At 31.9% G+C, this 20,183-nt stretch overlaps 4 protein-coding genes across 5 annotated transcripts; 2 read left to right on the top strand and 2 right to left on the bottom strand.

The window, feature by feature from the left end:
* Positions 1 to 24: 24 nt before the first annotated feature.
* Positions 25 to 760, bottom strand: LOC103484518 (uncharacterized). The gene has a single exon (XM_008441630.3). It carries the CDS (start codon positions 758 to 760, stop codon positions 320 to 322), a length of 441 nt encoding a protein of 146 aa, XP_008439852.1. The 3' UTR covers positions 25 to 319.
* A 3,458-nt stretch (positions 761 to 4,218) lies between these two features.
* On the bottom strand, positions 4,219 to 7,809 carry LOC103484517 (serine/threonine/tyrosine-protein kinase HT1). Of its 2 annotated transcripts, none has more exons than XM_008441628.3 (4): positions 7,441 to 7,809; positions 5,985 to 7,182; positions 5,443 to 5,898; positions 4,219 to 4,638 (listed from the first exon to the last, which is right to left on the bottom strand). In XM_008441628.3, the coding sequence occupies exons 2-4, from the start codon at positions 6,717 to 6,719 to the stop codon at positions 4,354 to 4,356; spliced, it is 1,476 nt and encodes a 491-aa protein (XP_008439850.1). In that variant the 5' UTR covers positions 6,720 to 7,182; positions 7,441 to 7,809; the 3' UTR covers positions 4,219 to 4,353. The 2 variants fall into 2 exon arrangements, with proteins under 2 accessions (XP_008439850.1, XP_008439851.1); XM_008441629.3 differs by having other exon boundaries at positions 7,436 to 7,753.
* Positions 7,810 to 12,083: 4,274 nt separating this feature from the next.
* Positions 12,084 to 14,340, top strand: LOC103484516 (non-classical arabinogalactan protein 31-like). The gene is made up of 2 exons (XM_008441627.3): positions 12,084 to 12,677; positions 13,845 to 14,340. The coding sequence occupies exons 1-2, from the start codon at positions 12,167 to 12,169 to the stop codon at positions 14,147 to 14,149; spliced, it is 816 nt and encodes a 271-aa protein (XP_008439849.1). The 5' UTR covers positions 12,084 to 12,166; the 3' UTR covers positions 14,150 to 14,340.
* Positions 14,341 to 18,531: 4,191 nt separating this feature from the next.
* Positions 18,532 to 19,450, top strand: LOC103484515 (VQ motif-containing protein 4-like). Its single transcript, XM_008441626.3, has one exon. The coding sequence runs from the start codon at positions 18,616 to 18,618 to the stop codon at positions 19,288 to 19,290; it is 675 nt and encodes a 224-aa protein (XP_008439848.1). The 5' UTR covers positions 18,532 to 18,615; the 3' UTR covers positions 19,291 to 19,450.
* The last annotated feature ends 733 nt before the right edge of the window (positions 19,451 to 20,183 follow it).

Below are 20,183 nucleotides of genomic sequence, written 5' to 3'. Positions count from 1 at the left end.
ACTATACTGATGAACTCGACAACAAAGCATTAAGTGACATATATTTCATTTGACTTATTAATAATCACATAATATTTACAGAAAGGATTGTGGTTTTTAAAGTTGAAAAACGTTGTTCAATCGACAAGAAATGAAAAATTAGAAAAGACATACACACAAGGGAAAGTGGGATGGATTGTCCCCTTTCTGCGATATGAATGTTTGAATCAGTAGCTTTCTTTCCCCAATTTTAAACAGAGATACCCAAACCCAGAAAAATCTCAATGCAATTTGTAACTTGGAATCAAAAGCAAAAGACTCGACGATTTACTTGGGGAAACTAATCATATTTTTCTCTCCAGGAATAAACAAGAAAGAAGACCCAAGATAGAGCAAGAAGAATGTCACCAACAATCTGCCTTAGCCAATCCCAAGCCAGATCCTCCACCCTCCGCTCGAAGTAGAATCTCCACATCGCCATTGAGACATGAAGCACCGTACACCCCTTGGCGAAAAAGCCTTGAAATTCCCTGTCCTTGACAAACGCAACCATGAAAAGAAGGAAACCGATTGCGAAGAGGAGCAATCCGGAAAACGAATCGGAAGTACGAATCAGGAGCTGATCGTGTGGTGTTGAGCCCATTAACTTAGTGGCGGTTTCGATCCCATGGCCAATCGTGTAAATCTCCTTCATATAGAACATCATAAGAGTCCCGCTGGTGATTGCGACGACAGAATGAAGAAAACAGATAACCGGGAAAGTCGAGGACGACGATCCCATTTCGATCGAACGGTGGAGGCGACGTAAACAATTACGGATTGATAACTGGGAACATGGCTGCTATGGTGGTAATAGAAGGAACCCTAATCGTACAGCTGAAAATCGAGTTTATGAGGAAGACGATGCGCCGAACGAAAACCGTGATCCACCCTCTTTAATTCCTTCTCTCTTTTCCTTTTCAATTATTAGTAATTCGTGTTCATTATATATATATAATTTCCCTATTTTATTATTTTTATTTTGGAAGAATCTGAAGAAAGAGTTTGTACACTCTGGATAAGTATCTGAGGCGGGGCCCAGCCGGGAGAAATTTTGGCACATCGTAGATCAATACGTGGCACTTGATCACCCTGCCGACAGATTCCTAAGGGGTCCACTTCGAAATTATAAACAAATATTTTCTTTCCTTTATTTTTTGCAAGTGGATATTATTATTATTATTTTTATTATTGATTATAATTGAATTAGTCTGCGTGACCTAAATTTAATTGAATGCATCAGGAATTTATTAAGCATAAAGTACATGTATTTATTTTAAGAACAATTTTTAAAATTTAATGGTTTATTAGAATCTAAAGTTTAAATTTTCAAAACCTGTAATTAGACATTGTTGATCGATAATTGGTATTAATGATTGGTTGTCGGAAATTTTCTGATATATATTCTCTACATTTATTTTCCTAAGAGAAATACATCAAATCGAGATTTATACCCAATAGGCTCTAATGGCCCATTTTCATGTTCCTCGTACATGTCTATGGGCTTAGTAGTTAGCCCAACCTTGCTCCTGACACTCTCTTTTAAAACCGCAATAAATTATCGATGTAACGTATAGAAGATTTTTTTTTTTTTTTTTTTAAAATTACAACCTAAGATAATTTCTCTTTCTATTCTTATATCCTAAAGTGGGCTACTCATTATATTGCTTGATTTTTATTTCATTTTGGTATCGATACATTATTGAAAGATCGCTGGTTTGGATTTATGTCTGTGGACTTGATAAAAATGGTGAAATGTTTGTTTGTTATTCTAAATATTTTATAAATTTGCTATGTTAAAAGGTTTGTCAATATATTTTTTACTAAATTTAACTTTTGACATTTTAAAGGTTTGGCGTTTAAATTGAGAATGAATGATGGGTTGTAAATTAGTTTCACAAAATTGTGAATTTGTGACCACTTGTTTATGTTGATGTAATGGTGTTTGGCCTTTTGTGATTATTATTTATTTTAGAAAGGATGGCAACTTAAGTTGGTGGTATAAAATATAATTGAGGCAAATAGCATAGTTTAGAAAGATTGTGATAATTAATGTTGATTTGATACCATTATCTCTTATAAAATTAAAATTTCAAGATAAATACTCAAGTGTCAACGTAGCTTAACTAATGTAAAGCATGTTTTTAATCCTAAAATTATGAATATCAAATAAAATTTAAATAACATTTAAGAATATACAAAATCAATTTAACAGATAAACTCGAAGGGCCAGACCAAAATATAAATAATAATAATAATAATAGTTTTGAAAAAATTAGTCTAAATAAGCACCAAAAAAAATTCCATTTTGAAAAAATAATAAACCAATGAATTTTAGAGAAATAGCAAAATAAAATAAAACGAGTTTTTGTCTAAAAGTATTTTTTTGCCAAAATAGTTTGTCTTGTATATTATTCTTGAAAAAACTACGTGATTCCAAAAGATTAAAAGTGTGTAAGAAAGTGATTTTAAATACGACAAAAAGGATTCTAACCATTTCAAAAATCACTCTTAAACATGTTTTGAGATGTATTATAATAGATCTAAATGTACAAAACTCTCAACCAAATGTCAGTTTGACCGTCCAAATGAACATAATTCAACTTATACAAAACTTATACTATCTACCTCTATATTAGAGATTCGGTTCTTCCTTCTACAAATGTTTGGTAAAACTAATCCGTATTCCTTAATTCAAAGTGTAGGGGTTAATCGGATAAGCAAGGTTGTTTTAGAGAAAAAGAGAAAAGAAAAGTGGTAAGTTTGAAACCATTTAAGAAAACAGAGAAACTACTAAAGCATTAAATTAAACTATTAGATGGTTATCAAACTTTTTATTCATGCAATACGATGGAGAACATATACTAAATGTAGTCAGAAGGAACAAAATATCTAAATGAAAAATGAAAATTAAAAGTAATAAAAAAGAGAAGTAAAAGAAAAAGAAAAGGGTTTGGTTGCGTAAAATAGAAAAAGAAAGAAAAGAAAAAAGGAATTTTGGTTAGAAGGATGTGATGAGATTAGGGTTTAGGGCTGTGGGGAAGGTCTTCGGGGTCGGTGCATTTTCCACATTCAAAGGTTCCATCTTTGACAAATCACCTCTTAAGGTCACTCATTCTATTATTAGTATATAAATTAAATATATAATTGAGGGATATTATTAATTATTCATTTAATTAACAATAATACTTAGGTACAACTTAATCTTGAACAAATCCGATATTCTACTCTTCTTTGCATGAAAATGACAATTTTTATTAAAAATTGTTTGAATTAGTTAAAGATAAGCGTAACTAGTACTGTCATTTTCTTTAACTGATGCATAAAAAAAAATTCTGTCTAAGCATGTGATACCATAATATCTTTTACTTTACTTATCTATCCTCCTTTGACTAGATTGAACTATCTTCATGTTGGGTCGTGAGAACAAAATTTTAAAAAAGACATAATGTAAAGGTAAAAGTATGAATATAACTCAATTGGTAAGAAGTTTATACAAACTATATTTTTTATTCTTTCAACCGAATATAATGAGAGGATGCAATATCCTTTCAATAAAAAACCTATCTAATAATGGATTGAAAGCTATTTCTATTGCATTAGATAAGGAATGCTCGTGCAATATATACTGGAAATTAATTCTAGGTCGTGTTGGACACGACAAAAAAAGAAAAAAATATTAAAAGATTCAAATCTATTTTAATAAGTATTTGATTTTTAGTTTCAAGTATAAACCACTAGTTCCATATATGATCTTTGTGTAAATTCATTAATGTTTAAAAGAAACAAAAATTTTGAAAACTAAAAAAAAAAAAAGCCAATTGAGAAAATTTTGGATTTGTTCTCATTATTAGTTTAACTAAGAAGTCCAACTAGTTTACTTAAGTTAAACGAAATTATAATGAAAAATAATAAGAGAACTAATTTTCCAAGAGTCCAAAAACTAAATGGTCAGGTTATTATGTCCAAATACCTCTTTCCTAGAAGAGCACGAAAAGGATAATGCTTAGATTCTTCAAACGGAAAGAAGGAAAGAAAGAAAAAGAAAAAAAAAAAAAAAAGACAGAAAGATGCAGATGTACACAAAGAAAGACGGCACTTCTGCTTTTTTTCTTAGTTGTGTTTATCTCAATAAGGTTTGATCCTACAAGATGCTGATCATTTGATTATTGCAAGACAAGAATCGAATCAAGGCAGGAATAGTATGCTAAATACACAAATTCATCATAAACAAGAGCCAAAAAAAGTGAAGTGAACAATGTCTAGTTTTAATTACAAAAAGCAAAAACTTGGCTACAACAACTACGAAAGCTAGGTCGTAACATGGAGAACGACTTATGAGAATTTTGGTTTCGGCACCGGCAAGGGTGAAGTTTCGGGATGTAGGGGGCCAAGCTTTTGAATCCAATGGAGGAGCCCTTTCTTATGCTCATGGAAACTAGACAGAGGGTTACCTAATAAATTCAGTGTCCCATCACGGGCAAGCGAAGATTCAAATTGCTCTAATACCTTCACAATCTGCCAGAAATCGGGTCTCTTGTCCGGTTGTAGCGACCAACATTGCTCAATTAAAGCTCGCATTGCCAGTGGACAATCACTTGAGATAACAGGCCTAAGATTCTGGAAAACAAAATGCACACAGTTTTTTTAGTTTTGCTGAAAGAATATAATATACAAGATAGTAAACCACTTCTATTATAGAGAAACTTGGGGTATCCAAGAAAATTTAACAAAAATAACCTGTACACTTACTTTCACTAAGATAAATTGCCAAAAAGAAAGCTCGTTCACATGTACCCATCTAATCTTTAAGTGACATTTGGTGTTGAGAAACCCGTATAGTATTCTAAACCATAACTCAGTGGCCCCGTGCGTTGGGACTAAACAATCTCCACCAAACATAAAAACATGGGTTTTTTTTTTCAAACTAGTTGCTTGAGCATATTCTTCAACAAAACCGACTGTATACTGATACTACCAAACCTCAAAACGAAACTTCATCTACTACCTATAATGAGGGGATGCCTTGTCATCAATAATTGATGTGTACGAACTCAGTTTTCTGCCAATTATGATGACTTGCTTCTCAGATTTAAAGACTTTTCTTTCAAAGATATTGACCGATAACAAATTAAATTTCATCTTCAACTTTACAGATAAAACCTTTTCAAAACAGCATCCCATAACAAGCGTCGATATTTGTGGGACTACGAGGAATGAGATTCAAAAACACAACCAAATTCGATGAATAATCACAATTTTCATCTGGTCACATGCAGGATATTGAAGCACTCACAATATAAACATGGAACATGTGAACTTTCCGAAGAAAACATAGAATAGGTATCAATGAAACACCATGAGTCACATGTTAAACCTAAGGAAGAAAGATAGTCAAGGAACACGTGATCAATTAAAACTAACCTTATTCACAACAGCAAAGGCTGCTTGAATGGGAGTCATATCCTCGTATGGAATTGCACCGGATACCATTTCCCACAACATAAGCCCAAAGCTGTACACATCGACCTTTCGACTACAAGGTTTGTGTTTGATCATCTCCGGTGCCATCCATCGGTAGGTTCCGGGATCATCAGCTAATGGGTCAAAAAAGGCCTCAGGACAAGCTATACCAAAATCTGCAATTTTCAAGTGCATGTCTTCATCAATAAGAACATTCTCAGGCTTAAGATCCCGATGAATTACACCTTGTGAGTGAAGGTATTCCATGCCACGAGCGACATCTAAAGCAAATTTAATTAGTTTTTGCAAAGGGAGGGATTGGTGCTCGAGTTTGTGTAAGTATGCCCTTAATGATCCTTGAGACAAATATTCAGTAATGACACAGTATACAGGTGGGTTCCTACAAGCAGCAACAAACTGCAACAGAAAACAAACAAAGATCAAGAAAACTAAAAAGTTGCTATGTAGTTCAAACATCATTTACAATCTAACAATTGAATTACCTTTATAACATTTGGATGATGGAGACGCGATAGAAGGGTAACTTCTCTGGTGAATTGCTTCTCCAATCGAGACGCAAGCGTTCCGTTTTCGTCATCATCAGGCACTCTAATAATTTTAACAGCAACAGGTTCGTCGTTGTATTTTCCATGATAAAGTCGACTATGAGCTCCATGAGCAAACCTTAATCCAACAAACAACTTGGAGAGATCAACAGTCCAGTCATCCGCTGATTCAACCGCGGTGACTTTTCCAGAATCGAAATATTTAGTCCAGGAAGAGTCCTTCAACTTTGACTTATCACCCCCTTTCCCTGAAGATAGTTGCTTCAAGGGACTGGTATTCAACGATGGCTTGGAATTGGCTGATTTTGAATCTTGAGGGTCCTTATTGAATAGCTTGTTCTTGAATTCCTTAGTTCGTCCTCTAAGTCGAGGAGTTGGAGTTGAGAATCTCTTACTCTCGGATTTTGCTTCCTTGAAAACTTCAGAGAGGTTGCTCTCAGGGAGAGGAGACAGAGACCTCTGTTTATTGGATATGAAACTTCGCTGAATCTTCGAAATATCAGGATTCGGCTTCTGGGCAGATGAAGCTGATGAAGGCCTCGATTTCAAGCCAGAATTGCGAGGTGGTTCGACGATGAACGGAACTGGGTTTAATCTTAATGAGTCCCATCGATGATAAACCGTGTGAGAAAACTTCGTTCTCCTAAGCCAAGAATTAGCCTCTTCGTCCATTTTTTTCCACCCGATTCCTGCAATCCCGAGATGGAACCTCTCAAAAGATCTTGCAACAACAAACGTTCTTGATTTTCTCCCCCACTTGCGCAGGAGGAGGACTAAACTGAAATTGGGTTCTCGGAAACAAAAGAGTACAATTAATTTGATGGCCCCAAAAGCTGGATTTCTTCAAACCCATCAAGACTAAGGAAGAAACATTCTTTGTTCCATCGAATTAAAGAAGCATTGAGATCCACAAAGAGCCAACTCAATAAATAATCGAGATTCTGGATCCCCCAAAAAATCCTATTCGTTCCCACCAGCAAAACAATCGCTTAAAGCAAAAACCAACAACCAGAAACAGGGAAAACTCTCAAGCCACAAAGCAGCAGAGTTCTGTTTAACACCAAACTCCCCCTTCCTCCTTTAATCCATCTTTTTAATTTGGTTTCAAAGTCAAACTCCACCTTGAGTAAAAAGCCTGGCAAATCCCACACAGAGATCCACAATAAATAAAACTCCAAAATAAACAAATAAATAAATAACTCCCCTTTTACTATTCAAACAAGACGATTAACCAGAATCCGGACAAAAGACAGAAATAATAATAATAATAATAATAATAATAATAATAATAATAATAATAATAATAATAATCCCCAAATACAAAGAAGAAAAGAACCCATAATTCCAAAATCGAGCAGTAAGAAGAAAAACCCAGGAAGAATCAAGACCTTACTTGAACAAAACGTGTCGAAAACCTTTCAATTCACTCCGCATTCACTGAAGAAATCTGTGGAATGATCGAAGAAAAGAAAAGAAACAAAGAAACACATCTCTTAGGGGAGAAGAGGGGGTTAGTAATTGAAATAGAATTCAAAAATGGAGGATTTAGTTTCGCCTTGAATTTTCTATCGTCGTAGAAGAAGAAAAAAAAAGTAATTTACGTTATTGTAGTGGGGAAGCAAAAGAAGGAGAAGAATGGGGGGCGGTAGTAAATAAGATTCCATAGAAGGGGATATTTCTTTTTTTCTTTCTTTTGTTTCTAGTTTGACGAAGACAAGGTATTAAGGCTCTGTTTCGCTATCTCCTCTAAAATAATCTCAAAAGTTGCCTTTTCTATATTTTAGAAAACCAACTCAATTTAAAAGGTAATTTGTTTTAATTTTTCCTCCAGTAGTTTTGTTTTTTTAAATAACAAAAAAAAAATATTTTTTTATCGTGAAATTCTAAAAATGGGTGCTTTCGGTCAAAATTTCCAATTAAAAACAATAATTTCATTTCATTTATCTTAAAATAATAATTTTTTAATTTACAAATAAGAAAAATAAATAGAATTTGAAAATTTATAGTGCAAATAATAACACGTAATTTTTTTGATTATGAAAAAAGTCAATATATGTTATGTTTTATTAAAAATAGATGTAGTAGGTGTGAGGACTTAAAAACGATAGGGATTAATGTTGGGATATGGTAAGTTGTAAGGTTAAATATAATGTTAAAAGTTTATAATTAGAAAGAAGGAGGAGAGATGTGACGGTGCATGGTGGGAACCACATTAATGAAATAGTCGTAAAACACGGAAAGAGAAGAGAGAGAGAGAGAGAGAGAGAGAGAGAGAATAATATTGAGGAAGAAATTTGTGGAATTGTTGAGGTCATTTTCGGCAATTAATAATATATCATTTATTTATTTAGGTACGGACGGAACTTTCTTTTTACCCTTTACCCAAACGCCATCCCAATTTCCCACCCTCCTTTCTACCATTCTTTTTTTGGTACGGTTCGCACGGATAGGATACACCGTCTTCTCTCTTTATATAATGTTTTTTCTTTTAATTTTGATTCATAATTTTCAAACTAATTTCATTTAATTTTTATGTAAACATGTCTATTGTTTATAATGTTATTATGTTTTTTAAATTTGGTTTGTAGATTTACCGACTTATATGGGTTGATTCATTGAGTTTGCTTTGTTTGTCATACGTGGTGGGATGGTGATTGGTACATAACCTTTCATTTCGGGATAAGAAGCATTGGATGGAATCTGTTTTTGTTCAGTTTGTTTGGGTTAGTTCGATTCTGAATCTGATGCCTCTCCCTCGAATACTATCGTAATCAAGGGAATGGAGATTTTATTCCATTTATTTAGGATATGATTAATTAAGTTTTTGCTTTCTCTGGGGAACAGGAAGGAAAAACCCTAGTTTAGAATTTGATCTTGGCCGTCCATTCAGCTTGGATATCTAAAGGGTGTTTATGAGAAATGGCGGGCAGATGCCTTCGGAAATATGTTGGGTTAGGAAGAGGAATGTTTGTATCAAATAATTTTGAGATCAAAGATTGGGTTTTGGTTTGGTTTTTCTTAATCGCCCATTTTATTTTGCTCTTGGATTTTCGACTGCATCATGTTCTACTATTTATCCTGTTGTTGTGGTATTTGGGTTAGCGATTGTGTTCGACTTCGAATTTGTCGGTAGAAAAAGGAACAAATTATGCTTTACCTGGATTGATCAAGCAAACTTTCCGATCAAAACTAATTGTTTTGTGTTTATGGAACTGAATTTGAAAATTATGCTTACATGAAACGTTTTCTTGAAAAATTAAACAAGGCAGGTACATTACATTACATTTCCAAATCTTGAAAAATAAAAAATCTATGAATCCTTTTACCTTGAGATAAAGGTAAAGATGTAATTTGACTACAAATCTTTTCAACCATTTACAAGCCATTCACAAGAGGCACGTTGCAAAATTGAAATTCCAGTCCATCCAAAAGTAAATGATACTTTATATACTTATAAGAGCACGAACCTATCTGAGTAAATTATCACCGAAAGGAAATAATAAATTTATGGATAAAAAAAAGAAAAATAGCAAACTGTTAAATTATTTTAATGACAAAACTAAGAATAATAATTTTCATCTTTTTTTGCTCAAATTTACCTTTCCATATACAAATAATACAACATATCACAAATACATATTTGTAAATACACAATTCTTAACTAAATCAGTAAAATATTATATTGTTCCAACAATCCCTAAAAATATACTCTTAGTTTCAATTTGTTATTTCCATCAAAATAGCAAAATATTGGATTGTAAATTGAAAAATATAGCAAATCCCAAAAACATTTTAATTTATGGCAAAAACCTGGATGTTTTTTTAGTATACCCTTTACAAAGGCATACAAATATCGGTCAAAAAATCAAACAAAATATCAAAATATTAACTAAATCAAAAAATATTATCACCAACATCCCCTAAAAATATGGATTTAGTTTCAACATTCCATAATTATTAGGATTTAAATCAATCAATTCACAATCTTTTATATTTCATATTATTTATCAAAAATTTATTAAATAATACATATTACAAAATTTTAATAACAATTTGAATCTATAATTTATATCATCCCTAAAATCGTTAATTTAAATTCATATTTTAATATAAATTCAATTATTTCACATTTTTTATTATTCAAACTATTTATAAAAAAATATATATAAATAATACATAATACATATATGATATTTGTTAACCTTTTAAGTTTTGAAATATATATCTCACTCTAAAATAGTTAGTTTTCATCTCAATTTTTAACTTTATTTTTAAATTCAATTTTTACACTTTAATTTTAAATAATTAGTTTAAATGCCCTAAAATTATGTTAAACATACTAGAGTTACATTGTCGGTCCTTGAAATAATGCTAAAATAACAAACTTCATTTACACCATTTTCATCCTCAAATTATGTTGATTTAACAATAATTTCATAAATAATACATAATTGTTTTTTGATTTTAATTATAGGATATTTGTAGTTTTTTAAATAATTGTATTTAGGAATCAATTTTTTCAGCGGGAATATTCAAGACGTTATTTCAGCAATTAGTTTTTCATATTTTTCAATTTTATCAATTTAAATAAAAATTTACCATTTATTCAAAATAAATCTTCTACGTTGCTATTCTTATGGGCGATCCTATTTACTTTCTATAAATAATTTCCAAAAATGCTATTAAAAACTTTTTAAAACATTGAGAAAGATTTGCTATATTGGTGAGGCCGAGAAAAAAAAGAAGATGGAAGGCCTAAATAGAGGAAAAAGGGTAAAACGGGAAGCAGAGGAAAGGTAAAGAGTGAGAATCGTGCCGTTGAAGAAGACATGATTTCGGAGGCTCTTCTTCTTTTTCAAAATCAAAATCGTATCCTGTCCTTTCGCGTCTCTCTGTCCTTTTCCCTCTCCTCTGCAATCCTCGAAACCCAAAAATTCAAAACCTTTCTGTGTTCTTTTTTTATTTTCAAGCGTAGGGTCATTCTACAACGGTATTAGCACATGATCCCATTACCCTATTAATATTATCAAACTTTGTAATCTTTTCCCCCTCTCTTTTTTACTTTTCTTTTTTAAATTTTACCCTCACTCATTTAATTTTCAATTATAGTTTAAAAAAAAAAAAGGTTAATCAGATGGAAAGAAATAAGGTGAATAATTAAAACAGTAAAGAAAAAGGAGACACAATTATTAATTTCTCACTATCTTTGTATTTATTTATAAAGATAAAATATACATCATTCATTATTATCTCCCCATGTAATTTTGTACTATTTAATAGATTAACAAAAAAAAAAAAAAAAAAAAAAAAAGAGCTTGTTTAATATTCAATTTCCTTTACTTCCATCTAAATCCCCGTCCCTTCTTAATTTATCAAATGCATCCTTTCTTTATATATTCACAGATATCAACAATTATGTTATATTCTGTATATTTTGTTCACGACATACAATAACGTGTAACAACAAACATAATTATTTATTCTTTCTCTTATGACATGCTACAGTAGAGTTTTTTTAAAACAACAAACGAAAGTGTAGAAGACGAGGATGATGAGAAACAAAGCCATAAAAGTGATCTAGAACAGAACGAGAATAATAATAATAATGGTAAGACTTAGTTTTTATAGTTTAAGAAATTAAATCAATAGACATCTATTCTAAGTACTAAAAATAAAGATTTCATGTAAATTTAAGATTATAAATAAAAATCTTGAAATTTAGTGATAAAATAAAAACAATATTAAATGGATCTCAGAAAGGTGAAATCACGGTATTTTTAGAATTTAGAGATTAAATTGAAAAACTTATTATCAAAATTAAAATCTTTTCGATTTTTTTTTTTTTTAAATAGAAAAAATTGATAAAATATTTATAATCAAAACAACTAAAAAAGAAAAAATTATTAAATTTAATTTTTCCATAACACATGAATTTGTTAGATGAAACTACATCCAAAACTTAAAACCAAGAATAATTTTGTCCTTGATTTATTAAAAGAATTGAAGTCCATTTGGTCAAAATTCAACATATTATTTGTATTATGGAAAAGTAAAATAAATGAAAAGAGGTGCAGTGCAAGCGTGGAAGTGCTATATATCTTTCGCCCTAAACTCTGCCAATGTCGTCCTCTTCATTCATAAATTCCCCATCCATGGCTTTTAATCTCATCTCCCTGTCTTTCTTTTCCTTTTTCTTCTTCGCCATTTTCGCCTTCTCCGCCGCTGACGACATCACACCGGCCGAAACACTCCCCCTTCCCCACCACCACCACGCTCCCACGCCGGCACCATTACCTCCACCCACCCATTTGCCCCTTCACCCTCCGGCTCACCCGCCAACACACCACCGCCATCACGCCCACGGCCAGCCTCCGGTTCACCCACCGGCAAATGCGCCCTCTCACCATCTCCCTCCAACTCACTCGCCGGCTCACTCGCCAGCTCCCGCCCACCACCACCACCACCACCATAATGTCAGCCCAGTGCCTCCTCCGACTCACTCGCCGGCTCCGATCTACCCTCCGAAACCTCGGTTGGTGAGGAGCTTCATTTCGGTTCAAGGTGTTGTGTATTGCAAGTCCTGTAAATATGCGGGTGCTGACACACTGCTCGGAGCTACCCCCGTCGCCGGTTCGTTATTCTAAACTTTTCTAACATAAATTCTATCGCTTACGCCTCTTTTGCTTCCTTGAAAGTGTTGATACTTTTCAGGGTCCTCTGTTTTTGTACGCACTCTTAGCTTTAATTTGCTTTTACTTGTGTCGTTTTATTTTCTACTAATTTACTATGTATTAACACATTTCTTCAAATCTTATTGTTCTCCATTTCTTTTAATGACAATTAGGAGCTTATACCCCCATATTAGATTTAGTACATTAAAAATACCACAATGAAAATGTTCACTTTTTTTTGTTCGTTTCTCCTAAACGACTTCATACTTATAGCTTCTCATTCCCGATGTTTTCCTTTGATCTAACAAAGACCTCTACTTTGTAGGCATCTCATTATCATTGTATCTAATATAAAAAGTTACAAAAACATTTTTCTCACACAATTAAAAACAAAAATACCATGTGTTAAACCCTAGTTTTGTCATTGATGCAACTTTTTTCAATCATTCTTTTAAGTAGAAGAGTTAAAATCTTAGTAAAACCATAAACAAATTTTTAAAAGTTCCTTTTTTTTTTAATTAAAAAAAATTCAATACACGGCTTTTTTTCATTAAAAAAATATGGAAAATATTATATTACTAACGGGAAAATTTAAAGGTTTAAAAATTGTGTTATAATCTTAAGTTTTAGAATCCTTAAAAACCAAATAATTAAAAAAAAATCTGGTCTTGCTCACCAATGAAAACTTACAAGATATTTTCCCTCTACTATAGAAACAAAAGAAGGAAAACAGAAAGAAAAAAAAAAGTAGATACGAAAATAATTTAGTTAAAATATCATTTTTAATTTTTGTAATCTGAGACTTTGTTTAAATTCAAAAGTAAAACTTTTAATAAATCTTAATTGTGGTTCTTTAAAATTAATTTTAGATTTATTAAAAGTCATATAAAGTAAAATTAGACAAATAAAATTAAACCAAAATTACCACATAGGTACTAATTATAACAAATACAGTAAGATAATATTTGAAAATTAAATAGTATCACGAGCCAAACATGAGGGATGGTATGGTACAAGAATTCAAAAGGCTGCAACTTTGCAGTATGACATGATATGATAGATAAGGTATAAATGTAAATGTAATGTAATCGTTAAAAGATGATGATGATGATTAATTGGGTGACAGGTGCAAGCGTGAAGCTTATTTGTCAGAACACTAAATACCCATTGGTCCAAACAGCAACCACTGACAAGAACGGCTATTTCTTCATCACTGCCCCAAAGGCCATCACCAGCTACGCCTTCCATAAGTGCAAGGTCGTTCTCGGCAAATCCCCTTCCCCCACTTGCAGCAAGCCCTCCGCTCTCCACGGCGGCGCTGCCGGAGCCCCTCTCCGCCCTCAGAAGTCTTACATCGACGCTAATAAACTCCCCTTCGTTCTCTACTCTGTTGGCCCTTTTGCCTTCGAACCCACTTGCCCTCATCATTAGTCGTCGTTTATGTTTTTTGTTTTTAATTGTTATTATGCCTTTTAAACGATGTCGTTTCCTTCGGTTGTTGGGGTTCTGAATTCTGCTGCTGCCTTTCTGTACGGCATGGTTTGGTTGTTACTTCGTTGTTAGTTTGAGTTGGGATTTTTATGGTACAAATAATATGTTAATTTAAATGTTTCTTTTTCTTATATTATCTTTTCATAAAGTGAAATGGGATATAGATCTAAAAAGGTCTAAGGGGGGAAATCGATATTTGGTTCCTTTCTTTTGTTACTCTTTTTCAACCCATTTCACTTTTTGATTCTGAACACGTTCCTTTGTCAAGAAACAAACAATACAAATTTATGTTTGCAAGGAATAATATAAATATTAGTTTGATAGAGACGTTAAAATTGCACTACTCTATTAAAACGATAAAATATAACTTTATAATCTTAAAATTAAGCGCTTTTTGATCTTTAGAAATGAGGTCGATTCAAATTAAAAATTTAAACATATTTTTATCGTAGAAAATTTATTTTACATGGTAAAAAATTACAAATAAAACAAAAAATTGCAATTACAGAATTGATATTATAATTTTAAGATAGTAATACTGTTTCAACTTCTATCATAAATAATTTTGTAAAGAATTTTGGTTTATAGAAAATAATTCTTCATTATTACTGTTGATGAATTTTAAATAAGTGAGGGTGGGTTTTTGGAAAGGGTAGAAAGGGAAGTATGTTTTGGGTTGTGGACCAACCAATCAATAAAAGGGAAAGTTGCATGCAAAATAGATAATACTTTTTTTTTATATAAATAATAATAATAATAATAATAATAATAATTGGGTCTATGCTTTGTTAGACCGTTTCGGTTGGCCAATAATGTTGCTGACCACTACTTCCTTTTTTTCAGACCCCACGCGCCTCTATCTTCTCTCCAACCACGCTCGACGCTCCTAAAACATCATCATTATCGTTTTATCTTTTCCTTAAACAAAATTATTCAAAATAGATTACGACTTATGATTGTAATTATGGACTGGGCCGATCTTTATGGCCCATTTAACAACTACCCACACGGCCCATTTCCCTTCTTTTTCTCTCTATGGGCTGTGGGCTCACTCTCTAAAATAAGACCCTGGAGAGCTCCACTGTTAATTGCATTCCGGTCCACTTTGTGATCATTACGATTTTTTTTTTTTTTTTTTATTTTACCTATGTGTATATTTTTATTTCAAAAAGTTCATAGGTAAACCTATGTGGTACATTGGTTTGCAATTTATTTTAAAATGTTTTATAGTTAAACCGTTTCACTGGAATGGAACTGACAATTAGAGCTAATGGTGGTGGTAACCATGATAAAATAGTAAAAATGTAGATGATTTTGGAGGCGTTTTGATAATTTTAAGAATAATCTCTCGCTTATCTATATTTAAAGGCTTAAAAGATTTCTTTTCCAAAAAGTGAGTGGAAGTGTTTGTCTTAAACCAACTTGTGTTGTAAACTTCTTTTTAAATAATTACAAAAAATCATCTTTTTAATCTTCGAATTTTGAAGAACATGCGTATTTGGATGACTAAAAGAGTACATTTTAGAAATCATGGAAATCAAATAGATATATTTTAAAAAATCTCAAAAACTAAAAAGATAAGTATCGAGAACAAACTTACGAAACAGAAACATATTCGACTAAGAAAGGGTTAGCAAACACTGAAATGTTTGGTAGATAGGGAAGGTGAGAATTCGAAGGTTGTGAGTAGTGAGTATTTGCAATACATAACATCTAAACTAATTAAGATTGCTTTCACACGTGAGATTTAATTACCAACAAAACAAAAATGACACACAAACTCAAATTATGAGTCTATTTTTAATATCAATTTGCCGTTTTGTTTTTTTTGGATGAGCCAGTGGACCATTAATTTTTGGTTTCTTGTTTTACCAAACTTATTTACTACAATTTAATAAACCTAACTATCAAAAATTTCTGACCCTTAAACTTCTACATCTACACATATAACTAATATATTACTTTTTCTTTTTTCTTTTTTTAAGCAAAGAAGCTCTAATGTTAATATTATTTGGTTTTAAGTCTTTAAAATAGGTTTTCTAAATTGATCATCTTGAACATAGTTCAACTAAGTATGACTTCTACTTTATTGATCCTTTTTATACCCTTCCTCCTCTACGACACCTTTTCTCTTCTCTTATTCTTCCTTCCTTGAAAAGTGAAACAAAAGAATAACTATAACACTAACATGATGACAGAAAGGAAAAAAAAAAAAAAAAAACTAAATTACAAAATTTGATTTTGTAAGATTTTTCTTTTTCAACATTGTCTTTTTTACTCTCAAACAACTTTCTTGGTTGGGCTAAGAGTACTGTAGATGAAGAAATTTTCGTGCCATATTTTGAAGTCTTATGTAATGATAATTACCCATCTTTTTCAAAAAAAAAAAAAGGAAAAGAGTAACGTTAAGTCTCAGGAGACCGTTCTTTTCAAGGTTACATTATAACTTGTTGACCTCATTTATTTGTGTGTGTGATACCGATGATAGTGAAATTATGAATTAAAAAAATTTGTCAACACATTCCAACTTCGTGCAATAATTAATTTTTTTAAATAAATCTAATTTGACATTTTGAAGAACCCTTCAACTCTTTTTTCTTTTTTTTTAAACCAATAATTAAACGGTACCATTTAATTTTTTTTTAAATAGTGAAATACATACTTAAATGACTGTAAATCCATAATTCTCACCTACTTAAATTAATTATGAGTAACGTTAAAAATATAATAATGGTTGGTTTTTGATATAAAAATAATGGAATAGGGGACAAAAATATCGAACCTTAAATGCTCCAAATAATGAGAGGGCAAAAGAGGGACTTTGTAACATACAATTTTTGAATTATTTGAACCAAATAATTGGCATAATTTTTTTCCTCCCACCTTTTGGATAAATTGGAGTTAAGCACGATTTTCAAAATATATTATTGCTATTTTTTTTTCCATTTCCACCATATTATTTTTTTTAATGTTAATAATTTAGTAGAATTATATATCGAATTAAAAAATAATAATTTGAGAAAAAAGAAAAAAGGAATGAGTAAAAATTGTTTATTATTATTATTATTATTATTATTATTATGTAGTGTTTTATTGAAAAGCGGTGGTGTGGTGTTGAGTGCTTATGGGGATTGTTAAAAAGTCAATGGGAAAAATTGAATTTAGATTTGACGATTTCTTCACTCTCCCATCTGTGCGTGGACCCCACACTCTTCTGTTTTTGTTATCTAAAATTCCAAACGACACTCAGACTCTTTGCTTTGCTTTGCTTTGCTTCTTCACTTCCTCTCTCCCTGTCGCGTAATCCCACCCTCTCTCTCACCGCGTGCTTTCTACCTCTTTCGTTTTTGTTTAAACTTTTCTTTTCTTTTCTTAATACACATTCTATTCCACGTTTCCACTTTATTCTAAATTACTAAACAAGATTAGTAGTAAGAATCCTTGTCCAAAATCCCATTTCATTTAGTGCTATATTAATAATAATAATAATAATAATAATAATCAGCTTTAATATATATTTAACTTAGGTTTAATTTTAAATATAGTATGACATATAGGAACGTGACATTTTAACATATGATAAGGAGGGAATGAGTAGATTTTAGCTATTCTTTTATTAACAATCATGTATAGAAATTAGTATGATTGTCACAAAAAGGAAAAAGTTGGTTTTTATGTGCCATTTAATAAGTTAATTTTTTTTTATATCGATGTTGATTTTTTATTAGTGTACTGAATTATTAAAATAAAGGACGATTACAAGTATATTGATAAAATCTAAAATATTTGTATATATAACATAATGAAAATTTAGATTTATTTTTATTTTTTTAAGTTTATTAATGATAGATCATGTCACTAATAAAAGGTTGTTAGTGATTGTATATCACTCAAGTGGGGTCTATAACTAATAAATTTTGATGAATTTATAAAAAAAAAAAGTGATTATAGATTTAATTTTTATTCTTAAAAGATGTAATTAGGGGGAGGGTAAAAAGGTGATATTTTATTGGGAAATTTTGAGTGATAACATGTATTAAAATTAAATTATAGATTGAAAGTGAAAGTGAAAGTGCAAGGTTAAAACGAAGTGAACTAATGTGAGGGTAAAAGTTAACGTTGAAAGTAAAAAAAAAAAAGAAAAAAGAGGAAAAGAAAATTGAAATTGAAATTGTTATCCACAAAAGAAAGAGAAAAGGGTTTAATTTTATTTAATAATCAGGTAACCAAGTGAATTCATCTTCCCAAAATAAAAGTGCGAAAGAAACGCTATAATAGCGCGTGAACTGTCTCCCCCCTCCCTCTAAAATTTCTTCTCTTACTAAAACCAAACTCATAACACACAGATTCCCCACTTCTTCATCATCTCTCTACACATTCTTCTTCTGCTAATCTTCTCTTCCTCCATGAAAATTTCTCATCCAAATTCCTCCTTCACTTCCACTTCATCCACCACCGCCGATGCTTTTCAACCCCCGCCCCCAAAAATCCTTAACAGATCCGATTCCACTAATCCATACCCCACCACTTTCGTTCAAGCCGATACCTCTTCCTTTAAACAAGTTGTTCAAATGCTCACCGGCTCGCCAGAAACCGCCAAGCAAATTTCTACACCAGACCCGCCTTCTAAATCCCCCATCCCTCCCATTAAATCAATCCCCAAACGCCAACACTCCAATTTCAAGCTCTATGAGCGAAGAAATGCCCTCCATAACCTCCAAATTATCAACCCTGTTTTTGCCTCCTCTGTTTCTTCTCTACGAAATAATAACCATAACCTCCCTGAAGTTCTCTCTCCCAGTATGCTGGATTTCCCCTCACTCGTCCTCAGCCCCGTCACCCCGCTCATTCCCGACCCCTTCGGCCGATCGCAGCCGTTGAATTCTGAACCGACGAACAATAATGTCAGTTCTAGCAATTCGGGTTTGGATGAAGAAGCAGAGGCTAAAGCCATTAGAGAAAAAGGATTTTACTTGCACCCTTCACCGGCCACCACTCCCAGAGAATCGGAGCCGGAGCTTTTGCCACTATTTCCGATCACTTCCCCTCCGCGACCAGGTCCACCTCCTTCTTCTTCTTGAATTCAATGTCAATTCAGCTATTAATCCATTTAATGTCGTTCATTATTTTTTGTATTTTAAATTGAATGTCTTTGGAATTTGTATCCGGAATAGAGTTTATTTGCACTGCAGAGAACATCAATGCAAAATCCTTCCTCCAATTGTATAATTCGACCGTTTTTCTTTTTCTTTTTTTTTCCCTTTTCCCTCAAATAATTTTGGAATTAACAAAAAAAAAATGCATCTTTTTAGTTCTCTATAAATTAATTTGAAGTGAGAAAGTAGATTAAGAGAGAGAGAAAGAGAGAGAAAATAAAAAGGGGACAGCTTTGGCTTAGTCGTCAAAGAGTGTAGAATAATGAGTGAATAACATTGACACATTTGTTTTGTGCGACAAACACAATGCCAAGAGCCTAATTTTCAATGGTAAAGTTATTCTTTCTCAAAGACAAAAAATACACGCAAAAATTTTCATATAGATACATATCATATGCAAACGGATACATATCATATGAATCGAAAATCGAGTCGCCCGCTAGTTCAATTCAAAAGTCATTCACACAAATGAAAACACTCATACTAAAGATAAGTAAATGGAAATCATGGGAAAAATATAGAAATAGTAAATAGGGAAAATCAAAAGGGTATCTGAGAATTAAGTACTTCGTTTGTTGTTTTCCATTTTTCTTTTTATTGGTCAAAACAAGAAGGTGGGTGAATCTGAATTGGGTCTGCTCGAGTGCATAATAAGAGGATTTGAAAAATTGAAACTCTCTTTAATTAATTAATGAACTCTCTTTAATTAATTGATTAAGTGGGTAATGAATATTAATATTTATTATTTTAAATTTGGAAAGCAACCCTCCAAAAAACTAAAATTGGTCAAGGTCGTCCTTGGCTTGATTGCAAATACT

Source organism: Cucumis melo, chromosome 8 (assembly GCF_025177605.1).
Source record: "Cucumis melo cultivar AY chromosome 8, USDA_Cmelo_AY_1.0, whole genome shotgun sequence".
In the NCBI taxonomy this organism is placed as follows: domain Eukaryota; kingdom Viridiplantae; phylum Streptophyta; class Magnoliopsida; order Cucurbitales; family Cucurbitaceae; genus Cucumis; species Cucumis melo.
Note: the sequence above shows the minus strand (reverse complement) of the source record. Positions and strands in the feature narration are given on the sequence as shown.